Source organism: Microtus pennsylvanicus, chromosome 13, assembly GCF_037038515.1.
Source record: "Microtus pennsylvanicus isolate mMicPen1 chromosome 13, mMicPen1.hap1, whole genome shotgun sequence".
In the NCBI taxonomy this organism is placed as follows: domain Eukaryota; kingdom Metazoa; phylum Chordata; class Mammalia; order Rodentia; family Cricetidae; genus Microtus; species Microtus pennsylvanicus.
In genome coordinates, this window is record NC_134591.1 from 23004415 (window position 1) to 23023948 (window position 19534).

Consider the following 19534-nt stretch of genomic DNA (forward strand, 5'->3'; position numbering starts at 1 on the left):
CTTATAGAAGCTATATAGGCCAGAAAAATCTATCTGGGTGACATCCACAGGTGCACATGCTCAGCTAGTGACACCTACAGGTGCACATGTTCAGCTTGTGACACCCACAGGTGCACATGCTCAGCTAGTGACACCCACAGGTGCACATGCTAACCTAGTGACACCTACAGGTGCACATGCTCAACTAGCGACACCCACAGGTGCACATGCTCAGCTAGTGACACCCACAGGTGCACATGCTAACCTAGTGACACCCACAGGTGCACATGCTCAGCTAGCGACACCCACAGGTGCACATGCTCAGCTAGTGACACCCAAAGGTGCACATGCTAACCTAGTGACACCTACAGGTGCACATGCTCAGCTAGTGACACCCACAGGTGCACATGCTAACCTAGTGATACCTACAGGTGCACATGCTCAGCTAGTGACACCCACAGGTGCACATGCTCAGCTAGTGACACCCACAGGTGCACATGCTAACCTAGTGACACCTACATGTGCACATGCTCAACTAGCGACACCCACAGGTGCACATGCTCACCTTGCAACACCTACAGGTGCACATAATCACCTAGCGACAACCACAGGTGCACATGTTCAGCTTGTGACACCCACAGGTGCACATGCTCAGCTAGCGACACCCACAGGTGCACATGTTCAGCTTGTGACACCTACAGGTGCACATGCTCAGCTAGTGACACCCACAGGTGCACATGCTCACCTAGCAACACCCACAGGTGCACATGCTCAGCTAGTGACACCCACAGGTGCACATGCTAACCTAGCGACACCCACAGGTGCACATGCTCAGCTAGCGACACCCACAGGTGCACATGTTCAGCTAGTGACACCCACAGGTGCACATGCTCAGCTAGTGACACCCACAGGTGCACATGCTCACCTAGCAACACCTACAGGTGCACATGTTCAGCTTGTGACACCCACAGATGCACATGCTCAGCTTGTGACACACACAGGTGCACATGCTCAGCTGGTGACACCCACAGGTGCACATGCTAACCTAGTGACACCTACAGGTGCACATGCTCAGCTAGCGACACCCACAGGTGCACATGCTAACCTAGTGACACCCACAGGTGCACATGCTCAGCTAGTGACACCCACAGGTGCACATGCTCACCTAGCAACACCCACAGGTGCACATGTTCAGCTTGTGACACCCACAGGTGCACATGCTCAGCTTGTGACACCCACAGGTGCACATGCTCAGCTAGTGACACCCACAGGTGCACATGCTAACCTAGTGACACCTACAGGTGCACATGCTCAGCTAGCGACACCCACAGGTGCACATGTTCAGCTAGTGACACCCACAGGTGCACATGCTCAGCTAGTGACACCCACAGGTGCACATGCTCACCTAGCAACACCCACAGGTGCACATGTTCAGCTTGAGACACCCACAGGTGCACATGCTCAGCTTGTGACACCCACAGGTGCACATGCTCACCTAGCAACACCCACAGGTGCACATGTTCAGCTTGTGACACCCACAGGTGCACATGCTCAGCTTGTGACACCCACAGGTGCACATGCTCAGCTAGTGACACCCACAGGTGCACATGCTAACCTAGTGACACCCACAGGTGCACATGCTCAACTAGCGACACCCACAGGTGCACATGCTCAGCTAGTGACACCCACAGGTGCACATGCTAACCTAGTGACACCCACAGGTGCACATGCTAACCTAGTGACACCTACAGGTGCACATGCTCAACTAGTGACACCCACAGGTGCACATGCTAACCTAGTGACACCTACAGGTGCACATGCTCAGCTAGCGACACCCACAGGTGCACATGTTCAGCTAGTCTGTCCAGCATTTCTTGCAGATACCTAGGACAAAATATACAGCAAGGAAATTTTTTAAAAAATCATTCTTCAGTGTTAATTTTATTAGCAATATATAGATGTCATTAGTACTCTATGTATGTGAATATTTTACTATTATCTTAGTTTTAAGGACAAACATTTCACTCAGAGCTATAGGAGATATTTAAATGACTAGAGCAGATGAATTATATTTGCATATTATTTCTATATTGCTGAAGAGTGCTGTAAATGAATTCAGCACCATGGTGTTAGGGGACTAGAAAAAGAAGCTTGGGAGCTGATAGAGTATTATCAAGGTAAAGGTACATGTTCCCCAAGAGGCAAATTCTACCTATTCTAGCTTTTATTATTCTTAGGACAGTGTTCTGTTTATTTCATGAGCACAGAAGTTTTAATTGAGTATGTCATGTTTCAAAGACAAAAGAAATGCCTAATTCACTCTAACAAACTTGTTAGTCGCTGTTTTTATCAGGAGGATTTCTACTCTACAGAGAATAATATTGTTTTCTCTTCCTTTGTTGATAAATCAAAGTTTACACTGACCTACAGCAGTCAAGCTGACTTTAAAGCAAAAGCAAGCTGGCACAGATGCACACTCTCTTAGCGTCATACACTTTTCTGATCCCTGCTTTGTTCTTTAGCAACATTATACTTAAGAGACAGTTAAGGAATTCACTAAAAGATGGTAACTTTAACTTATCTGTAAATAAAATAGTTAGTTATAGGTTTCAATGAATTTTAATATTAATGAAAAATGTGACAATGTTTCCCTGAATTTGGTAACTTGCTTACAGGTTTTGGCTGCACCGAGAAGCTGTGGTAGTTAGTTGTCAGCCTACGCAGGAGTGATTTGTCAAACAACTTCACCCACTTCTTAGGAAGTGAAGCTGCAGCTCCTCTAGCTTTGAGGCTTTTATGGCTAACCTGCCCGTGCACAGTCTTTTCGTGGAAGGAAAGGTTCATGCACTGTTATGGTTTCAGTCTCTAATTCCATTACTGTTTGCTTTGTTCAGTGATCACTCTGATCCTCATGGCAGGGAACAGGATCAGCAGAACAAAACTGGTAGTCGCTGTAGATAAAACGGCAATGAATTCTGCTTTTAAGGTAAAGGCAGAATAGTCTACAAAAGCATGAACATGGGAATGAAAGTATTGCATTGTTAGCCTGCAGATCTATTGTACCTTTGAAAATCTTAACACTGCAGGAAAAACTATGACACTATAAAGATACGTAATTATGTGACCAAAAGAAAAGCCCTTAAGAGAGGTCACCATTTTGTTCTGGTCAAATACTTGGCAGGAGAGTAGACTAGATTATTCATAATTGAAAAACCACAAAATCTTTCCTCTTAAAATGATAGTACAGTGTCTCAGCAATATATGATATACCCTAATATATTATTCATTTGCTTCCAGAACAACTCTTTAGACAACATGAAGATGCTGGGGTCAAGAAGAGTACTCCAGAGAAGAATGAGAAAGCAATACCGGAGCAGACATTACAGAAGGTAGTCCAATCTTTAAGATATTGAGCTGAGCAAGTTAAATCTGAATTTTACCATAAAGGATTATATTTTAAAACGAGGGCTCATGAACTTAAACCTTGTGTGAATCCTTGATTTAAATTCATAATTCAAAATCATTGGCTTGCCAAAATAGGTTAACAAAATCAATGTTAGAAAAATAAATGGGTAAACATTTGTGCTTCCTTGGACATAGATTAAAAATATTTTTATAGATGGAGAGGAGAAATGAAAAGAAGAAAAGTTAACAAAATTTAGAGTATATGTGCCTCTTAGTTATAAGTGAGCAGTTCAAGTTACAAGTGGGTCAGAAGCCCCTGATCTGCAACAGGCACAGATTGCTGTTCCTATTCATAGCTCTGCCAGAGTAAAATGGCAATGTCTTCATAATTTAAATATATGTGACTTATTGTCAAAAATTACCCATAATACAGTATTGTCAGGTTCAAAAACATTTACTAGCCATATTATTTAAGATTTATCTTTCAGTAATGGGCTCTCTGACTGTTACCTAGCTACTCTGGATTAGTCTTTGGTATTACTAAAGCATCATTTCATAAGCAAAACTGAAAATGCAAACATGTATAAGCAATTTCACTTTACTGCCTTTATTTCCTATACCTGTGGATAGATTTATAGCTACTTTTCCTAGCCTTGCCACTGTCTTGTAACAAAGGATGTCACCTCACTGCTACTGAATGGCACGTACCAGGTGAACATAATAGGGAAGAGACTGAGACAGGCTCACATTCGTTCATCTTGAAGGAAGGTGAAACACTGATGCCCTCAATGTACCATCATCTGGGAAACTTTACACTTTGTATTAATGCATCAGCTTTGTTTCAAGATAGTATTTTCCTCACTGTTTCGTATAATTTTGTTTGTATAGATTCATGGTATATAACTAGTCCTCTAGAAGGGAAAGCCTACGGAAACTATGACTTCTATCTACCCTCTACAACTGACGACTAACATTATGGGTCCAGAAATGCATTTAGGCCCAGAAAAAGAACAGTAATGATTTTCATTGAATTTGAATCCAATTAGCAAATTAATTTCTTACTTTTTCATATTAGCTTTATATTTAGATTTATGTAGGGGTTTTATGCATCCTAGGCAAGTTACTTACCAACAATCTATTTGTCCCGCCATATATGAATATCTTTATTTTTAAAAAGTATATATAAGAGTTTATGTATATTTAGTATGGTTTTCTGTGTTTTAATAGGGCAGTCTATGTCAACATGTAGTCACAATACAGCACTACTATCACTGATAGTAAATGCTGCTTTCAAATTGTAGCATTTGTCTCAATATATTTCTTCTTACAAAATACATTATCAGGTTCAATGTAATGGTTTCAAGGTTGAACTGCACAGGCTGGGTTTGAACTCTTTCTGTAGCCCAGGCTGGCCTTGGCCTTGCAGCATTCTGTCCTTTATGTCCTGAGTAGCTAGGTTCAGGAACCTCCAACATCAAACATATCTGAATTTCCTTCTTGCGTGTGTATATTCCTATGTGTATGGTGTGGTGTGTGCATATGCATACTTGTGGAGATCTGAGACCACCTCAGGCACAAACCACCGTTTCTTTCTTTTCTTTTCTTTTTTTTTTCTGGTCTGGAATAATTCACTCACCTGTCAAGTAGCCTTGGCTAGCTGGTCTATGAGATGCAGGAGTCTACCTGTCCTGGCCTCCCCAGCTCTAGAACATCCTGGCTTTTGTATGTAAGTTCTGGGGATCAAGCTCAGATCTTTGTACTGGAGTTTGGTACTTTACTGACTGAGCTCTCTGAGCAGCCCCAAAGACACATCCCTGAAAGGAACAATAAAGGGCATCAGGGCCAGCTTTTTATTGGAGTTCATAATACATGGACTGACAGGAGCTCTAGGTTTAGTTTAAAACAGAGGTGTGAATTGAGCAGTCTTGGGCAAGGTGTGGTCTGCCCATTTTTATGTCAGCTCAGAGCCATCATCAGGGTGGTCCAATAAAGTGTTATATTGTTAATCTGTTGCTCCCTGAGAATGCAGCTTTTTGGCCTCATGGATAGCTATTCTCATTTGGAGGTGTAGAGGTATCTGACCTTATGGATCTTTGTGGAATTCTAGATGATTCGATAGGTAAGATTAGAAACAATAACCATGTGTTTCTTGAGCCAGCACACAAATTCAAAACAAATACATAGATGTCCAGCTGTTCTGCTTTTAGTTGTCTTGTGGGCTCAAATGAAGAGTCAGTGATTCTTTGCAAAAGCCGTTTTGGAGTTTCTGTTTCAATAACACTTATAAAATTATTTTGAAAAATAGTAAAATATTATGTTTCAAATAACAACTCTTGTCATTTTACAATTCTAAATCCAAACTTCCTTTTGTAACAGTAATAATAATTTTGTCCTTGGTGTTTAGACCTACAGTGTTTATATCCTATCATGCATTACTTTAAGATGTGCAAGTATATGTCTTTCCAGTGACTGCCGAAACATAGGGCCATCGTTGTATTTGATCATCACTGTATCCTACAACAGGAGCAATATTCATTGAAATAAATGGAAATGTTTTACTTATAAACAACCTTCAAATTCTTATCATTTTAGATTGTTGAACATTATTTTTTGGAAAAAGATTTTATTTTGCGAAATAAGAATGCCATGAGAGTTAAAAAGATACTTCTAATTTAGAAATTAAACTGTTTCAGGTTATTTATTTTGTCATCACTTTTTAATGTGTTTCTCAAGTATTTACTAATAGTTTCTCCATGAACTTGTTTTAGGTTATTTCTATAAACAGTTGATTTTCTGAAAATATTTCTTCTCACAGTGAGACCATATAACGAAAGCACCTACACTCTTAGAGAACTCTGCAGCTCATTGACATCCTTAGTTCTGTATCACTTTGCATAGGATTTTAACTTCTTTTGCCATCTGTCCTTTTTTCAACAGATGCATTATTGCATTTCTGAATGTATTCATCTACATCACCTTAGAATTATTTAGGAATTAAGTGCTTTAGATTCATTTTGTCCTTGTACTAAATGTAACTTTCTTTCTCAGTTAGAGATGATAATTAGAAATAAAGTAGATTATGCTCTTAAATTTTAAAGGAATAAATTAATCCTTCTTGCTTAGGTCATTGAGTTGGAAAATCGGCTAAAATCTTTTGAACAAAAGTCAAGAAAATTAAAAGAGGGGAATAAAAAATTAAAGAAAGAAAATGATTTCCTGAAATCCCATTTAAAACACTATCAAGAAGATTCTGAAGTGAGAGAAAAGGAGCTGGAGCACCTACTGAAGGTAAGTAAAGATGTAGAAAATGACAAAGGTGAACTTCAAGTCAAAATCACTGAGCTGGAGAGGGAAGTCACTGCCCTGAGGAGACAAGTGGCAGAGGCCAAGGCTTTGAGAAACGACAGTGAAGAGGCGGTGAGTCCAGGCGAGAAGCGCCACCATCCCTCTGACAAAGCTAAATCTGAGATGGCCACCAGAGAGGTGAGAGCCCGGCCGTGTGACTGCAAGACAACCACTACCAAGGTGAAATTTAAAGCTGCCAAGAAAAAGATCTCTGTGGGTCGCCACCACACACTTCTCAATCACTCCATCAAGGTTATGAGCCACGTTGAGAACCTCAGCAAGGACGGCTGGGAGGATGTGAGTGAAGGCAGGTAAGGCTCTCATTAACTTAGCTCTGTGGTGGGGACAGTGTGCATATGTAAAGCACTGGCAAATTGAGATTGAATTTCAACTACTGTCGATTTGGTATTCAGAAAAAATACTGTCAGAGCCTTTGAAATATCTTGGGAGGTCTTGTTCTGAGCTTATTGACTGAAATTTGCATGCAAAATTAGCCACAACTGCATGAGTATTTGAATAGGTGCCAGGAAACCCAAAAGAAGGCAATGCTTGATTTCTTCCAGTGATGCTATTTTCCTGCAGTCATGAGGCTTGAAATTGACAGTTTGGCAGGTTGATTTAATTTGCTGGCCCTTTGCATATTCACCACTGACAGCTAAGGATTCCCAAGCAAGCCTACTAAGTCGGTTTAGTTATCTTGTGACATGCCAACCTGGGAGGAGAAACATTTTTCCCCCTTAATTTAGTTAAATAAATTTTGAATGACCCATTTCAGCTTGTTACCAGATGTCTACAAGCTGTTTAACAGCCTTTAAATTAAGAACCATCTTCACTAATTATTTCATGTGTATATTATGGAAAGTCATTGTACAAACTTTAACTGGATGGAAGTTCAAATTTACTTAAGAGTCGCACAGATTTGTATTCTTGAGTCGTTTAGCCCCATTGAATATCAAGAAGCGAGTACTAGAAGTCTGTACATTTCATGGTCTTACACCAGGCTGTACACTCACGTATTCATTTGAAGCACAGAGGCAAAGGAATGACAGCACATCTTACTTAGACCTGTGCAAAGTTCCCTGTTAGAGTTACTAACAATTTGTCCACTTCACCATGGTTTTCAAATTTTTGCCTTGTTTCATAATAGTATATACCTTCTCTATTTATTTTCTCTAGTTTTGTTTTGTTTTCTCTAATCTCTTCGGCAGTATTCTATTTTAGATATGGGATGACTAGGGATATATTTTTTTTGCTATAAACATGGAAATGAAAATGACCTTAAAACATAGTGGGAACTTCTGTGGTGGTCAGGTAGGGGAGGCGATACCTTCCTCACCCCCTTAAGTATCATGGCTTACTTTCCTGTAACAGGAGACGTATTAGAGAAAAATAGGTCATTTATTTTTCAAAGTCTTACATGAGAGTTGGACATGAATGAAAGCCTAAAGAATTGGAGAAAAGTGTCCATTTTTATGCTTAGCTTCCATGAGAAATGGACAGTTATATAGACGTGTAGATAAAAAGAAGTATAACTATATAATGTCCAAAATAAGAGCAAAGGGCCAAGAGGTAGAGATCCAATGATGTCATTCTCTTCAGGGTGTTCTAAGCCTTTTTCCTGGTCAGAGTGGGTCCTTTATAGACTGGGGGTCTTCTCTTTCTGACTATGGTAGATGAGCCCATGTCATGACAGGGTATATACATTTTGTGCTTTGCTTTGGAGGAAAGGGTCTGTATTAACTACTTTTCTATCACTTGATAAAATACCATAATCAAAGCAACTTGTAGAAGAAATAGTTTAATTTTGTTTATGCTTCCAGAGCATTGGAATCCATAATGGTGGGTACAGCGTGCCAGTGGACAGCAGGCATGCATGGCAGCAGGAACAGGAAACAGATTTCATCTTGAACTTCAAGTACATAGCAGAGAGTGAGTGAGGTTTCAACTCTCAAAGTCCACCCATAGTGACATAACTTACTCCAGAAAGGAGAAAGCCACTGAAACCTCACCAAACAGTGACACCAATCCAATAGTATGAGGGACATTTCTCACTGAAACCACCACATGTGAACTAATGTTTGTCATTACTTGGGAAAAGATAAAGAGCAATAGACAGGAAAGAAAGGTGAAGGAAGCCTTGTCTCTGAGCCTGTTTCTTGGGTGTTCTAATGTTCTTTATATCAAAGTTCTTTGAATTGCAAAATGGTATAGTTTGCAGAATTGTTTTCTGAGCCAGAGCAACTATTTACATATTAACAAAGAGGTCCTATAAAAATTCCAAGTTCAAGTATTCCAAACCAATGTTACTATAATTTTTGAGGTGAACTAGAAGCATCAGTTTTATTTGAAGATTGTTAACTGGTTCCAATGTGCTGGTAAGTTTGGGAAACATTTTAAATGATTACAAAATGAAGTTCCTAGTCTTTAGACAGATAAAGAAACTAAAGAGGCATGTTTGTAGGGCAAGTGAGTTAGCACCCTGGGTAATGTCCGTAACAAGCCTGATGAGATGATTTTGATTCTTAGGACTATTGTGATAGAAGGAGAGACCCAACTCCTAAGACCTGGACTCTGATTATTACACATGTATTATGGCATTCGTGCACACATGTGTACATACACATAGAGAGAGATGGAGGGAGGGGAGTGAGGGAGTGAGGGAGGGGGAAGGGAGGAAGGGAAGGGAGTGAGAGAGGGAAAGAGAGGAGAGATTTTAAAAAATAAAAAATATTTATGAAGGCAAAGCCAGAGGATCAAATCTGTATATTTTCTTTCTTTTAACTTTTCCCAACTTCTTTTTCCCTACTCTCAGAAGCAGTTGTAAACAAAATAGTACCCAACTCAAAAATCCACTAAATATTTATCCATATCTTTGAGGAATACTCATGTCAACTGAAATCTGTACCTCAACAATATAATACCCCTGTACTTTTCATAATATATTACTATAGCTTATTTATATCTGAGTCTACATATATTGATAAAAACATAAAAGTTAGGTAATATATTCAATTTCAATTTCATCATATCAATGCATGTTCATAAAGCCATGTATTTTTAAGAAATATCACTAAATTTTTAAATATAAGAATATCATCTAGTGTCCTCATTATTGTCTAAGTTCTCTGGGATTGTGGTTTGTAGACTGGTTTTCTTTGCTAAGAGATACTTACATAGATCTAATCTACATGGGAAGTAGAAAAAAGACAAGATCTCCTGAGTAAATTAGGAGCATGGGGACCTTGGGAGAAGGTTGAAGAGGGGAGGGGAGAAGCAGGGAGGGGAACAGAGAAAAATGTAGAGATCAATAAAAATCAATAAAAGAAAAAGAAAAAAAGAATATCATCTAAGTTGTTCAGCAATGTAACTCATTTTGGCCCAGTGATTTTGTTACACTTCCTGCTTGGCAGAACAGTTCCAGAAATCATTTAGCTTCAAAGACTTCTCAGACATTAGAAATCATGCACTGGAACGTCACAGATGTTCAAAAGAGTCTATTTCTTCTTGTTTTCTGTAGTGTGGTAGTTAGATTTTGTCACCTTGTCACAGGGTAGATTGTCACCTTGACACAGGGTAGAGTTACCAGGAAGAACCTCGGTTGAAGAAATGCTTGTGTCAGATTGCTGGTAGGCATGTCAGTTTTGTAGGGTATTATGTTGATTAATAGGGCATTGTGTTGATTAAAGATTGATATAGCCAACTTACTGAGGGCAGTGCCACACTTGGGCACATGGTTCCAGGATATATAAGAAAGCAGGTTGAGCACACTGTGGGGAGTATTCCTCCATAGCCTCTGCTTCAGTTCCTGTCAGGTTCCTGTGCTAACTTCTCTCAACAAAGAAATGTGACCTGAGAGCAGTAAGATGACGGAAATCCCTTTTTTCAAAGTTGCTTTTGGTCACAGTATTTTATCTCAGTAGTAGAAACCCTGAGACATATAATGTAAGAAAATTATTTGGATACTAAGAAAAATAGAACTTAGTCGCATGTATGTAGTATACAATAACATTATATAATCATCACCTGTTATTTATTTCTCACAGTTTATAAGATTATGTTTATTCTTGTTGATTTTGCATGATAAAACACTCTGACCAAAAGCAGCTTCAGGAAAAAAATGGGTTATATTATTGATCCTTCTGGTCACAGCCCATTGTTGAAGGATATCACAGCAAGAACTTCCAAGAACTGAAGCAGAGACCAAAGAGCACTGTGGCCCCAGCTTGCTCACTGACTCATGTTTAGCCAGCTGTCTTATAGCTGTCTAGGGTCCACCTGCCTACGGATGTGACTGTCCTTAATGACTTGGGCCCTTCCTCCTCCATAATCAAGGAAATATCTCACAGCCAGTCTGATGGAGGAAGTTTTTCAGGTGAGGTTCCCTCTTCCCAAGTGACTCCAGGTTGTATAAAGTTGACAGCATGAACTAATCACCACTGGTTCATTCAGTAATCATGAGAGAAGAAAAGGAGATGGTCATCACCAGACTCAGAAAGGCAAGGACTGTTTCCTAACATGTGGAATAAGGATTGAAATGTAAAAGTCCCTCTGACATGAAAGTGTAATAGGGAATATGAGGGGCAATGAAGAGGTTTATAGACAGGGAGAAGGGTAAAGGAGAGGGTAATGGGGGAAAGACAAAATATTTTATTTCATGTGTCATGTATATTTATATATAAATTATTGTTTATATATTCACTTACATGTTGTGTGTGCCAGATGAAACAAAAGCAAGACTATATGGAATAGAGAAGGCAGAAAGGAGACTATTTGGGGAGTATAAAAAGATCAATGAGGAGACAGCAGGAGGGATAAGGTGACAGTGTGTCAGTGAGAGTGGACATTTGAGGTTTCAAAAGCCCGTTAGATTCTCAATTAGCCTTCTCATACCCCCCACCTTGTGGTTGTAGACTCTACATGTAATCTTGCAGCTACTGCTCCAGCACCATGTTGCCTGCTGCCTGCCTGCTACCATGGTCCCTGCCTCAGTTTCTGAACTGTAAGCAAGTCCTGAATCTATGGGTCCTGTGTGTTCAGTTCATACAGCATACCATCAAGCAGTTCAGGCAAGAGCAGTTTCCTGTCCAACTGACTTGCCTTGTCACATTGAAGGCAAATTCTATAACAAGTTTCTTCAATGCCCATCAACCTCTCTGAAGTAAATGGTTCTGCAAGAAGCAGGCATACCTCATTGTCGAGAAAAGTCTGTTACTGGAATATTTTAAATGCCATATTCTGTAGGTCTTTGAAATGTTTGAAGAATACCTATCCATCTGCAATATATCTCTGTACATCTAGAAAACCTAACATGACTACAAGTTTGAATATTATAAATGACTATTTATTAATATGTATTTCTTAATTATACATTACATTTTAAATGAACTGCATAAACATAATACAGTAAATGAGCAGAAATACATATACACAGACTAACCAATTGACCTTATATTTGTATCAATTGACCAAAGTTCATACCACTGTAAATTATTCATTTCTAAATCATATCCCTTTTAAATGAAAACAAACATTTATAAACAGTCATTTTGGGAATTTGGGTGTTGTTTTCTCCAAACTGCTTCCTGCTGATAGGTGAAGTATTTTTAGGGTTCACAGAGACCTTTCAGGGGTCTTGTTCCATAAAACCTCATTAACCTTGAAGGAATTCACAGGTTCTTGTCTTCTATGGAAACAAAAGCAAAACCTCTTTTCAAAGCAATATATCCTTAGACCCAAATTTTGAAGTCAAGATACCTTTATGTTGGTTTAACTTAGCAGCCCCCAGAATCAATCAAATGTCTCTATGAAGTGAGCTCATTAACAGTCATCAGGAATCCCCTATGATTTTGGGTCCAGGCTCCTTCCTTGAGTCCCAGCCTTGACTTCCCTCAATGGTGGGCTGTTATCTATAACCCAAAAGAAATGTTTTCCTCCCCCAGGTTGTTATTGGTCACTCTGTTTATTCCAACAAGAGAAAAAGAATGATCCTATTTCTCAAGGCAGAGCAACTTTCCCTTGGGAATCCCACTGCTGTTTGTGGAGGCAGTAGCTAGGACTGTTTCCACTTAGCTCCTCGGTCCATTGCATTAACAGTCAGGAGAGAGACACCATATTAGTCACGTCTATTAGCCTAAATGAGATGGAATTAGACCATGTCTGGAAATCAGAAGATTGGCAATACCTGTCACTACTCTTGTGTCAAAGCATTTTCTTATTTTTTATTTCCAAAATTTTATACCTCATCATTTTCTAGAATATCTTGTTTTTTCTATATGGCCATAATCAACAAATGCAAAGGACAACTGTCAATCCTTGCCTCATTTGATCTGTCAACACCTTCTGATAGAGTTGATGTCTACACTTCGTCTTGCTCTGCTTTGTATGTGGCAGGAGTTTAAATCCTTGGAGATCTCTTTTTTCTTAGTTTAAATTTTTTTCTGATTTCATAGTGTTTGTTAATACAATCCTTAAATACTTTATTAATATCATTGAAGCCACCCCAAAATTTAAATAAATGAGGAAGACTTCTCTCCTGAATTTAAGATTAACTAAGTTAAAAGTCAGCTTAACATTATATTTTGTGTCTGATTTCCTAAATCGTACCTCCAAGCTTGCCCACACAGAATCCCTTCCTAAATAGCAACAATTCTTTCACTTATTCTCAACAAAATCTTGGAATCATCTTTGAGTAAGTCATTCCCAACCTCCATTCAATTGGGAAATTATCATGGGGTTCTTCTAAAAACACTCTTTGACTATCCTCATCACTTCTGTTGTTACAACCCTGACATGCATTTCATCGTTTGTCAAGTTTCCTAACCAGGGAGTTCTCATCTGTCTGGCCACAGTGGACTGTTATTTCTTCCTGTTGGTCAGGGACACCTGTCTCAGCTGCACCCTACCTTCTGCGTGGCATGAATTTCTTAGCCATCCATGTACTTTACCTTTTCTCTACGACTTCCCTAAGGTCATTCTGTTCCAGATTATTACCCTGTCCTCATTTTACATCTTGGACTCCGGATTTCTTCCTCTTCCTCTGCACAGTTTGTTTTCCAATGGCTTTTGTTACCTTATAGCGCACTGCATAACTTTCCAAATGTATTGTGTTTAGTATCTGCTTTTTCCTGGCTAGAGGATGGCTAGAGTAGGCTTTCAGGGCCTAATGACTGTGGAACTTTCTCATCAGTGAGTGTATCCTGCATGCATGAAACAATGCATACACTGATTATTTTTTTTGAAAATGAGAAAATAGAAGGAAAATAAAAACAAAACACTGCCCCATCTCTAAAGCCACTCTACCTCAAAGAGATATTTTTAATTGAATCTATCACTAAATATATGACTAAATATAATAATCACTCCACTTTCCCCATTTTAAACATTGCATGTTGAATTCTTGCTAAGTTTTCGACATATGGAAGGGAGGGCGAAATTACAAATAGAAATATCCATGTTAATAAAATGACAGAATATAAAAGTATATTGAATCTACTGTTTTTATTAAAACATGCTGAATTTAAGAATATTGAAAGAATTTATAAATTTGGTATGTTGCTATTCTGACATTTAAAAATAAAACAGAAAGAAGTTGTTTAAATCAAACCTAAATAAAGTATCAGAACATTATAAAAGAGCCATTCACAAATGTTTTAAAATGAAGATCTGAGGCTGCAAAGATGACTGAGTCAGACAGGAAACAACCTTTCACATGGATCCTTATCCCTAGCACCCACGAAAAGGCATGTTTTATGACACATAGCTATCTCTTTCATGGCAGGGGGTGTTGATGTAGAGACATGTAAATGCTAGAGCTCACTGACCACAGAGTTTATATAATTGTTGATTTCTGGGCTCAATGAGAGAACTTGTATCTAACAAGGTTAAGAGCAGCTGAGGAAAATACAGGATACAAACTTCAGACCTCCACAGGCATACATACATAAGCATTCATGTGTATGCACACACAAGCATGTACTCAGACATATCCTACACACACACACACATGCACACACACACACACACACACACACACACACACACACACACACACACACACACCTGATTTCTGTAAGTCTTCATGGGTTTCTTAAAGGTGATTCTCATCAAGCTAACCTGTCCTTTTCTCTACCTTCACACGGAGGACTGAGCCATAACTATGTGCTCTACCCCTTACCTGCTGCCCAATCCACATCTTACATTATTTTAGAGCACTATCACACTAACAGTGTGTCTGAATCCTAACAAAGCATGCTTATCAATATTATCATTAAAATAGCACCCAAATATCTGAAAACAGATATAAATAAAAGGGTAGAAAATACTTTACAATGTAGAATCATGAGTCCCAAAGATCTCAGCAGATGAGGAACATACAGAAGTCTAGAGAGCAAGTTAATTGAGTACAAAATGCTAGTTGTTTAGCTACTGTTGAAAAAATAATATATTTAATAGTGTATATGTAGAAATGCTGTATAAGTATTTTAGAATGGACATGTCAGAGAGACTTTCATAATTTTAGCCTTCCAGAGTTTTTCTAAATAACCCTTAGTGGACAGTTCTTAGGACGTGAACTTGAATTCTCCTTATGTTACATCAGCATAAGCTTGAGCATGTGCTAGAGTGACCAAGGCAGTAAAGCACCTAAAAATCATTTTGATAATGAAAATTAGAATAAACCTTGAGTTTTTCCCCTAAAGATGTCTCAAGGAGTATGTATCTATGTGACAATAATTCAGATATAGTCATGTAAAAGTTTTATGTCCCTTTCTACCTTAAAACTTGTCTGTTTTTAAAATAATAAAATTTTAGTAGCTCTATATGGTACTGAGTTATATCTTTGTTCGAGTCTCTGATATGCTGCCAGCATATTCCACCTGCACCCCTCACTCCTTGTTGTTTTTCTAAACAGTTTCACTCCTTCTGTTTCAGTCACTGCTCCATTGCAGTGAAGAGACCCCATGGCCAGAATTACTTTCATAAAAGAAAGCGTTTAATCAGGGGTTGCTTACAGTTTCGGAGGCTATCATCACAGCAGAGAGTATGGCAACATACAGGCATGCATGGTGCTGGAGAAGATGCTGACAGCTTTACATTCTGATCCTTAGGCAGCAGGCGGAGAGAGACTGGGGCTGGCATGGGCTTTGAAACCTCAAAGCCCGCCTTTGGTGGCTTACTTCCTCCAACAAGGCCACACCTACTCCAACAGGGCAACCTGTCCTAGTATTTCTAATCCTTTCAAACAGTTCTGCTCCCGGCCGACTGGGCATTCAAATATATGAGATTATGTGCGTCATTCTTATTCAAACCACCACATCTACTATCATATCAGATGACTTTTATATATCTGTATAAAACCTTACTTGTGAATAAGGGAAAGCATGAGATTTGCCTTTTGAGAATGACTTTTATCACTCAGTGATTATCTCCAGCTGCATACATTTTCTTTCAAATAATGTAACCTCATTCTTCTGGTGGAAAAAAATTCCACTGTGTCCTTTATATCACACACATCATCTTCATCCAAACCTGTGTTGATGGACTCTCAGTTTGCTTCCATAGCTTAGCTACTATGAGTAGTGCTGCAGTAACATTGTACAAGTATCTCTTTGGCCTATTGACTTGAAATCCTTTGGGTAAGTACCCAAGAATGGTCGAGGTGGATCACAAGAGAAATCTAGTTTTATTTTTTGAATGATTTCTACAATGGTTTTTCTAGTTTTCAATCTCATAGTCTTACATGAGAGTTCTCTTTTGTTGACATCCTTGCCAGAGCTTGTTGTTATTCATTTTTGTAATGACTTCTGTTCTGTCTGGAGGGAGAGGGCCTCTTAATGTAGTTTTAATTTGCGTGTCTGTGATGGCGAGTAAATGACCTTCAAAATGTCTAATCTCTTCATGGCTTAATTTGTTTTTCTCTTGGATACATCACTACTAGTGTACTGTGTATCTTATTTATTCTTATTTGGTTCCATTTTCTGAATCTTTAGGATGACACAAGTTACAAGAAGGCAGCGTATTCAGATTATTTCCTCTATTTTATATGCTTACCACTTTAACCCTTTTGTTACAAAACTTTTTGGTTCATAGTGGATGTACTATTTCAATCATAAATGAAACTATAACCCATGGTAGAAGCCCAAGAGACAAAAATTTTATGCCTGGTGGGAAACTATTTCTGTTAAAAAAATAATTAAACTCTGTGTGCCCTGGCCCTTTAGAAACTGACCGTGAGGCAGCGTGTGCTTCTCCACAGAAGGCTGCAGGAATGCTAGCAGGGATGGAGCCAGTTACCTAGGTTCTTTTTTTTCCCCTAGGTTCTTGATGAAATTCTTTAAGTCTGTAAAGAAGTTTAAAAGGATTTAATGTTGAGAACCATTGCGTACCTATATTAGGCTTCTGTCTTTGTATATGATCTATGATCTATGCCATTTGGCCACCATATGCAGAGAAGTGCATATGCAAGCATATCTTGTTGGGATTTGTAGCCTCATTACCCCCCACCCTTTGTTTTAATTTGAAGCAGTGATTCTGAAACACAAATGTCTCAAAATTTGGGAACAATTATTGTGGAAACATCCCAGAAAATAAGCCCTATAGAAGACGGTGGAGACCAGAAAGAAATTGATCAAACAGAAGATAGCTATGCTCAACAAAGGGAAATGCAGACATGCTCCCACGAGGATGGCAGAGCCCTGAAGGTATGCCAGAGCTTAGCTTAGTTCTACACTGTGTCCCTAACCTCACCTAACTCAGATCGTTACAATCCCTACAGTTATGTCTTCTTGAGAATACACAGTAAAAATACTTTTGAATCATTTTCAGAACCACTTGGCTATATCTGCAAGATAAAATGAAAATAAACACTATGCTTATAAATTTTAAGATATTCTTGTCTCAGACAAAGGAAAGAATGAAAAACTAATAGTAAGCTTATAAGAAAATTAAATATAGCAAAGAAATTTTTGCTTTTGTTTGCTTAAATAAAGTTATTTATTCTTACTATGCTCCTGCTACTTGACTAATGATAAATAGGTAGTTTCCTATAGAAATTACTATTTGGGGCTGAGGCAGGAGAATCAAAAGCAGTCTAGTTTACAGTGAGAGACACTTAAAATATTTTTTGTTGGTGCTGTTTATTTGTGTATTACTTGATGGACTGTTTTGTTCAGTTGTAACTATACATGTGCAGCCTAATGAGTTTGGAAACAAGAAACTCAAGTTCTTATTGACATGCAAGCAAATGTAAACCCTTTTGATTAAATCTACACTTGATTTTAACAGAAAATAAATAACAAAATTGTAGCCTGTGTATTTGGAAAATATTGGACTCTGTCACCAACCACTGGAACTAACCATTGTCTTTACTTTAATTTTGTCACTTTGTTTTTTCGAGTTTTGATTAAGTTTCCTTTCTGGAGCATTATGAAGTGAGGTCACGGAAAGCCTGGTTTCTCTTGCTCATTCATTTGCAGTCCTGTAAATAATATTTCATTGTCTAAACATGCCACACATTGTCTATTACACTGTTGGAATTTGAGAGGCTTCCCTTCAGATTTCCTGCAAATAATGTTGCAATGAATATTCTTGTATATTTCATTCATTGAATAAATGTGGCCATTTCTGTAGTAAAAACTGAAACATGAATTATTGCTCCATGGCTGGTAAGGTTCTGAGATTATGGTTGACACTTTTTACTTTATTATGTATGGGACCACTTTTCTGTACACCCCAAATGGTGGTGGAAATCTCATCACTTAGTATGTTAGACTTTCTCATTTCAGCCACCTCTGTTTATTCTGAGGTTCATCACTGAGGGTTTTCTGTGATTACCAAGGTATTGAGCCCTTTCTTTGTGGTTATTGACCATTTCTAATTCTTTGTAAACTGTTTTTTCATGTCTGTCTATTTTATAAGCTAATTATCTATTTTTTATACATAGAATACACCAGGTATGGGATCTTACTATATATATGTATATATGAATATATCATATACATGTGTGTATATGTGTATGTATATACATGTATGTGTGTGTGCTTGTAAAATAGACTCCCTCTCCACACACACATACACACACACACACACATATATTATTTCTCTATGCCTTTTGTCCAAGTAGATGGTGCCTTTAAAATAATAATATATTAATTCTAATATGACTCAATTTATCAATTTTGTCCTTATGTGGATAGGAAGATATATATATTAATACAAACTTGCTATAATTCTAATTCCAAACAGGTCCAATGACCTGGGATGGGTGTGTAAAGTCAGCCCAGCAAAGAAACTCTGACCACGTATTTTAGTCACTGAGACACCTGCAACCTATAAACTGTAATAAATAAAGATGATAAAAGTCCCTAATTACATCATGCTCCTTCCGTCCAGAGGATGAAGAAAGGGTTAGCCTTGTAAGACAGAAAACTTTATGTAATTGTTACCTTTTATCAGCCAAACACCATGAAAAATACAACTCCACTTCTGCCTCTACTTCCCATGTTAAAGGCCTGTTGGGTACCTAAACGCTCTTGCCATTTATAAGGAGGCAGCTCTTATATCTCCTCCTCCTATCTGGGCACAGTGTTAGAGGATCACAGAGGAGCCTTGACTGCTTCTTCATTTCACTGGAGACTACAAAGACTCCTGAACATCTGTGATCTCGTGAGCCAAGCCCAGAGAAGAAGACTTTTATTACCTCATACCTAACAAGCCCCAAGCCTCCTTGTCTTGTCACAGTAGGCCAAGTGGGAGCTTTAACAAGGCTCTCTCTGTCTTCAGTTTCAGTAGTAAGAGCAGAGGCCCATTG

The 19534-nt window shown here is 38.6% G+C and overlaps 1 protein-coding gene across 4 annotated transcripts in view; it reads left to right on the forward strand.

Moving 5' to 3' along the window:
- Window positions 1–19534, forward strand: part of Cntln (centlein) — a 248432-nt gene that overhangs the window by 171595 nt on the left and 57303 nt on the right. For all 4 annotated transcript variants that reach the window (XM_075945720.1, XM_075945719.1, XM_075945716.1 and 1 more), the window contains 3 exons: window positions 3277–3368; window positions 6508–7040; window positions 17249–17426. In XM_075945720.1, coding sequence (XP_075801835.1) covers window positions 3277–3368; window positions 6508–7040; window positions 17249–17426 — 803 coding nt within the window. The remainder of the gene's footprint in view (window positions 1–3276; window positions 3369–6507; window positions 7041–17248; window positions 17427–19534) is intronic.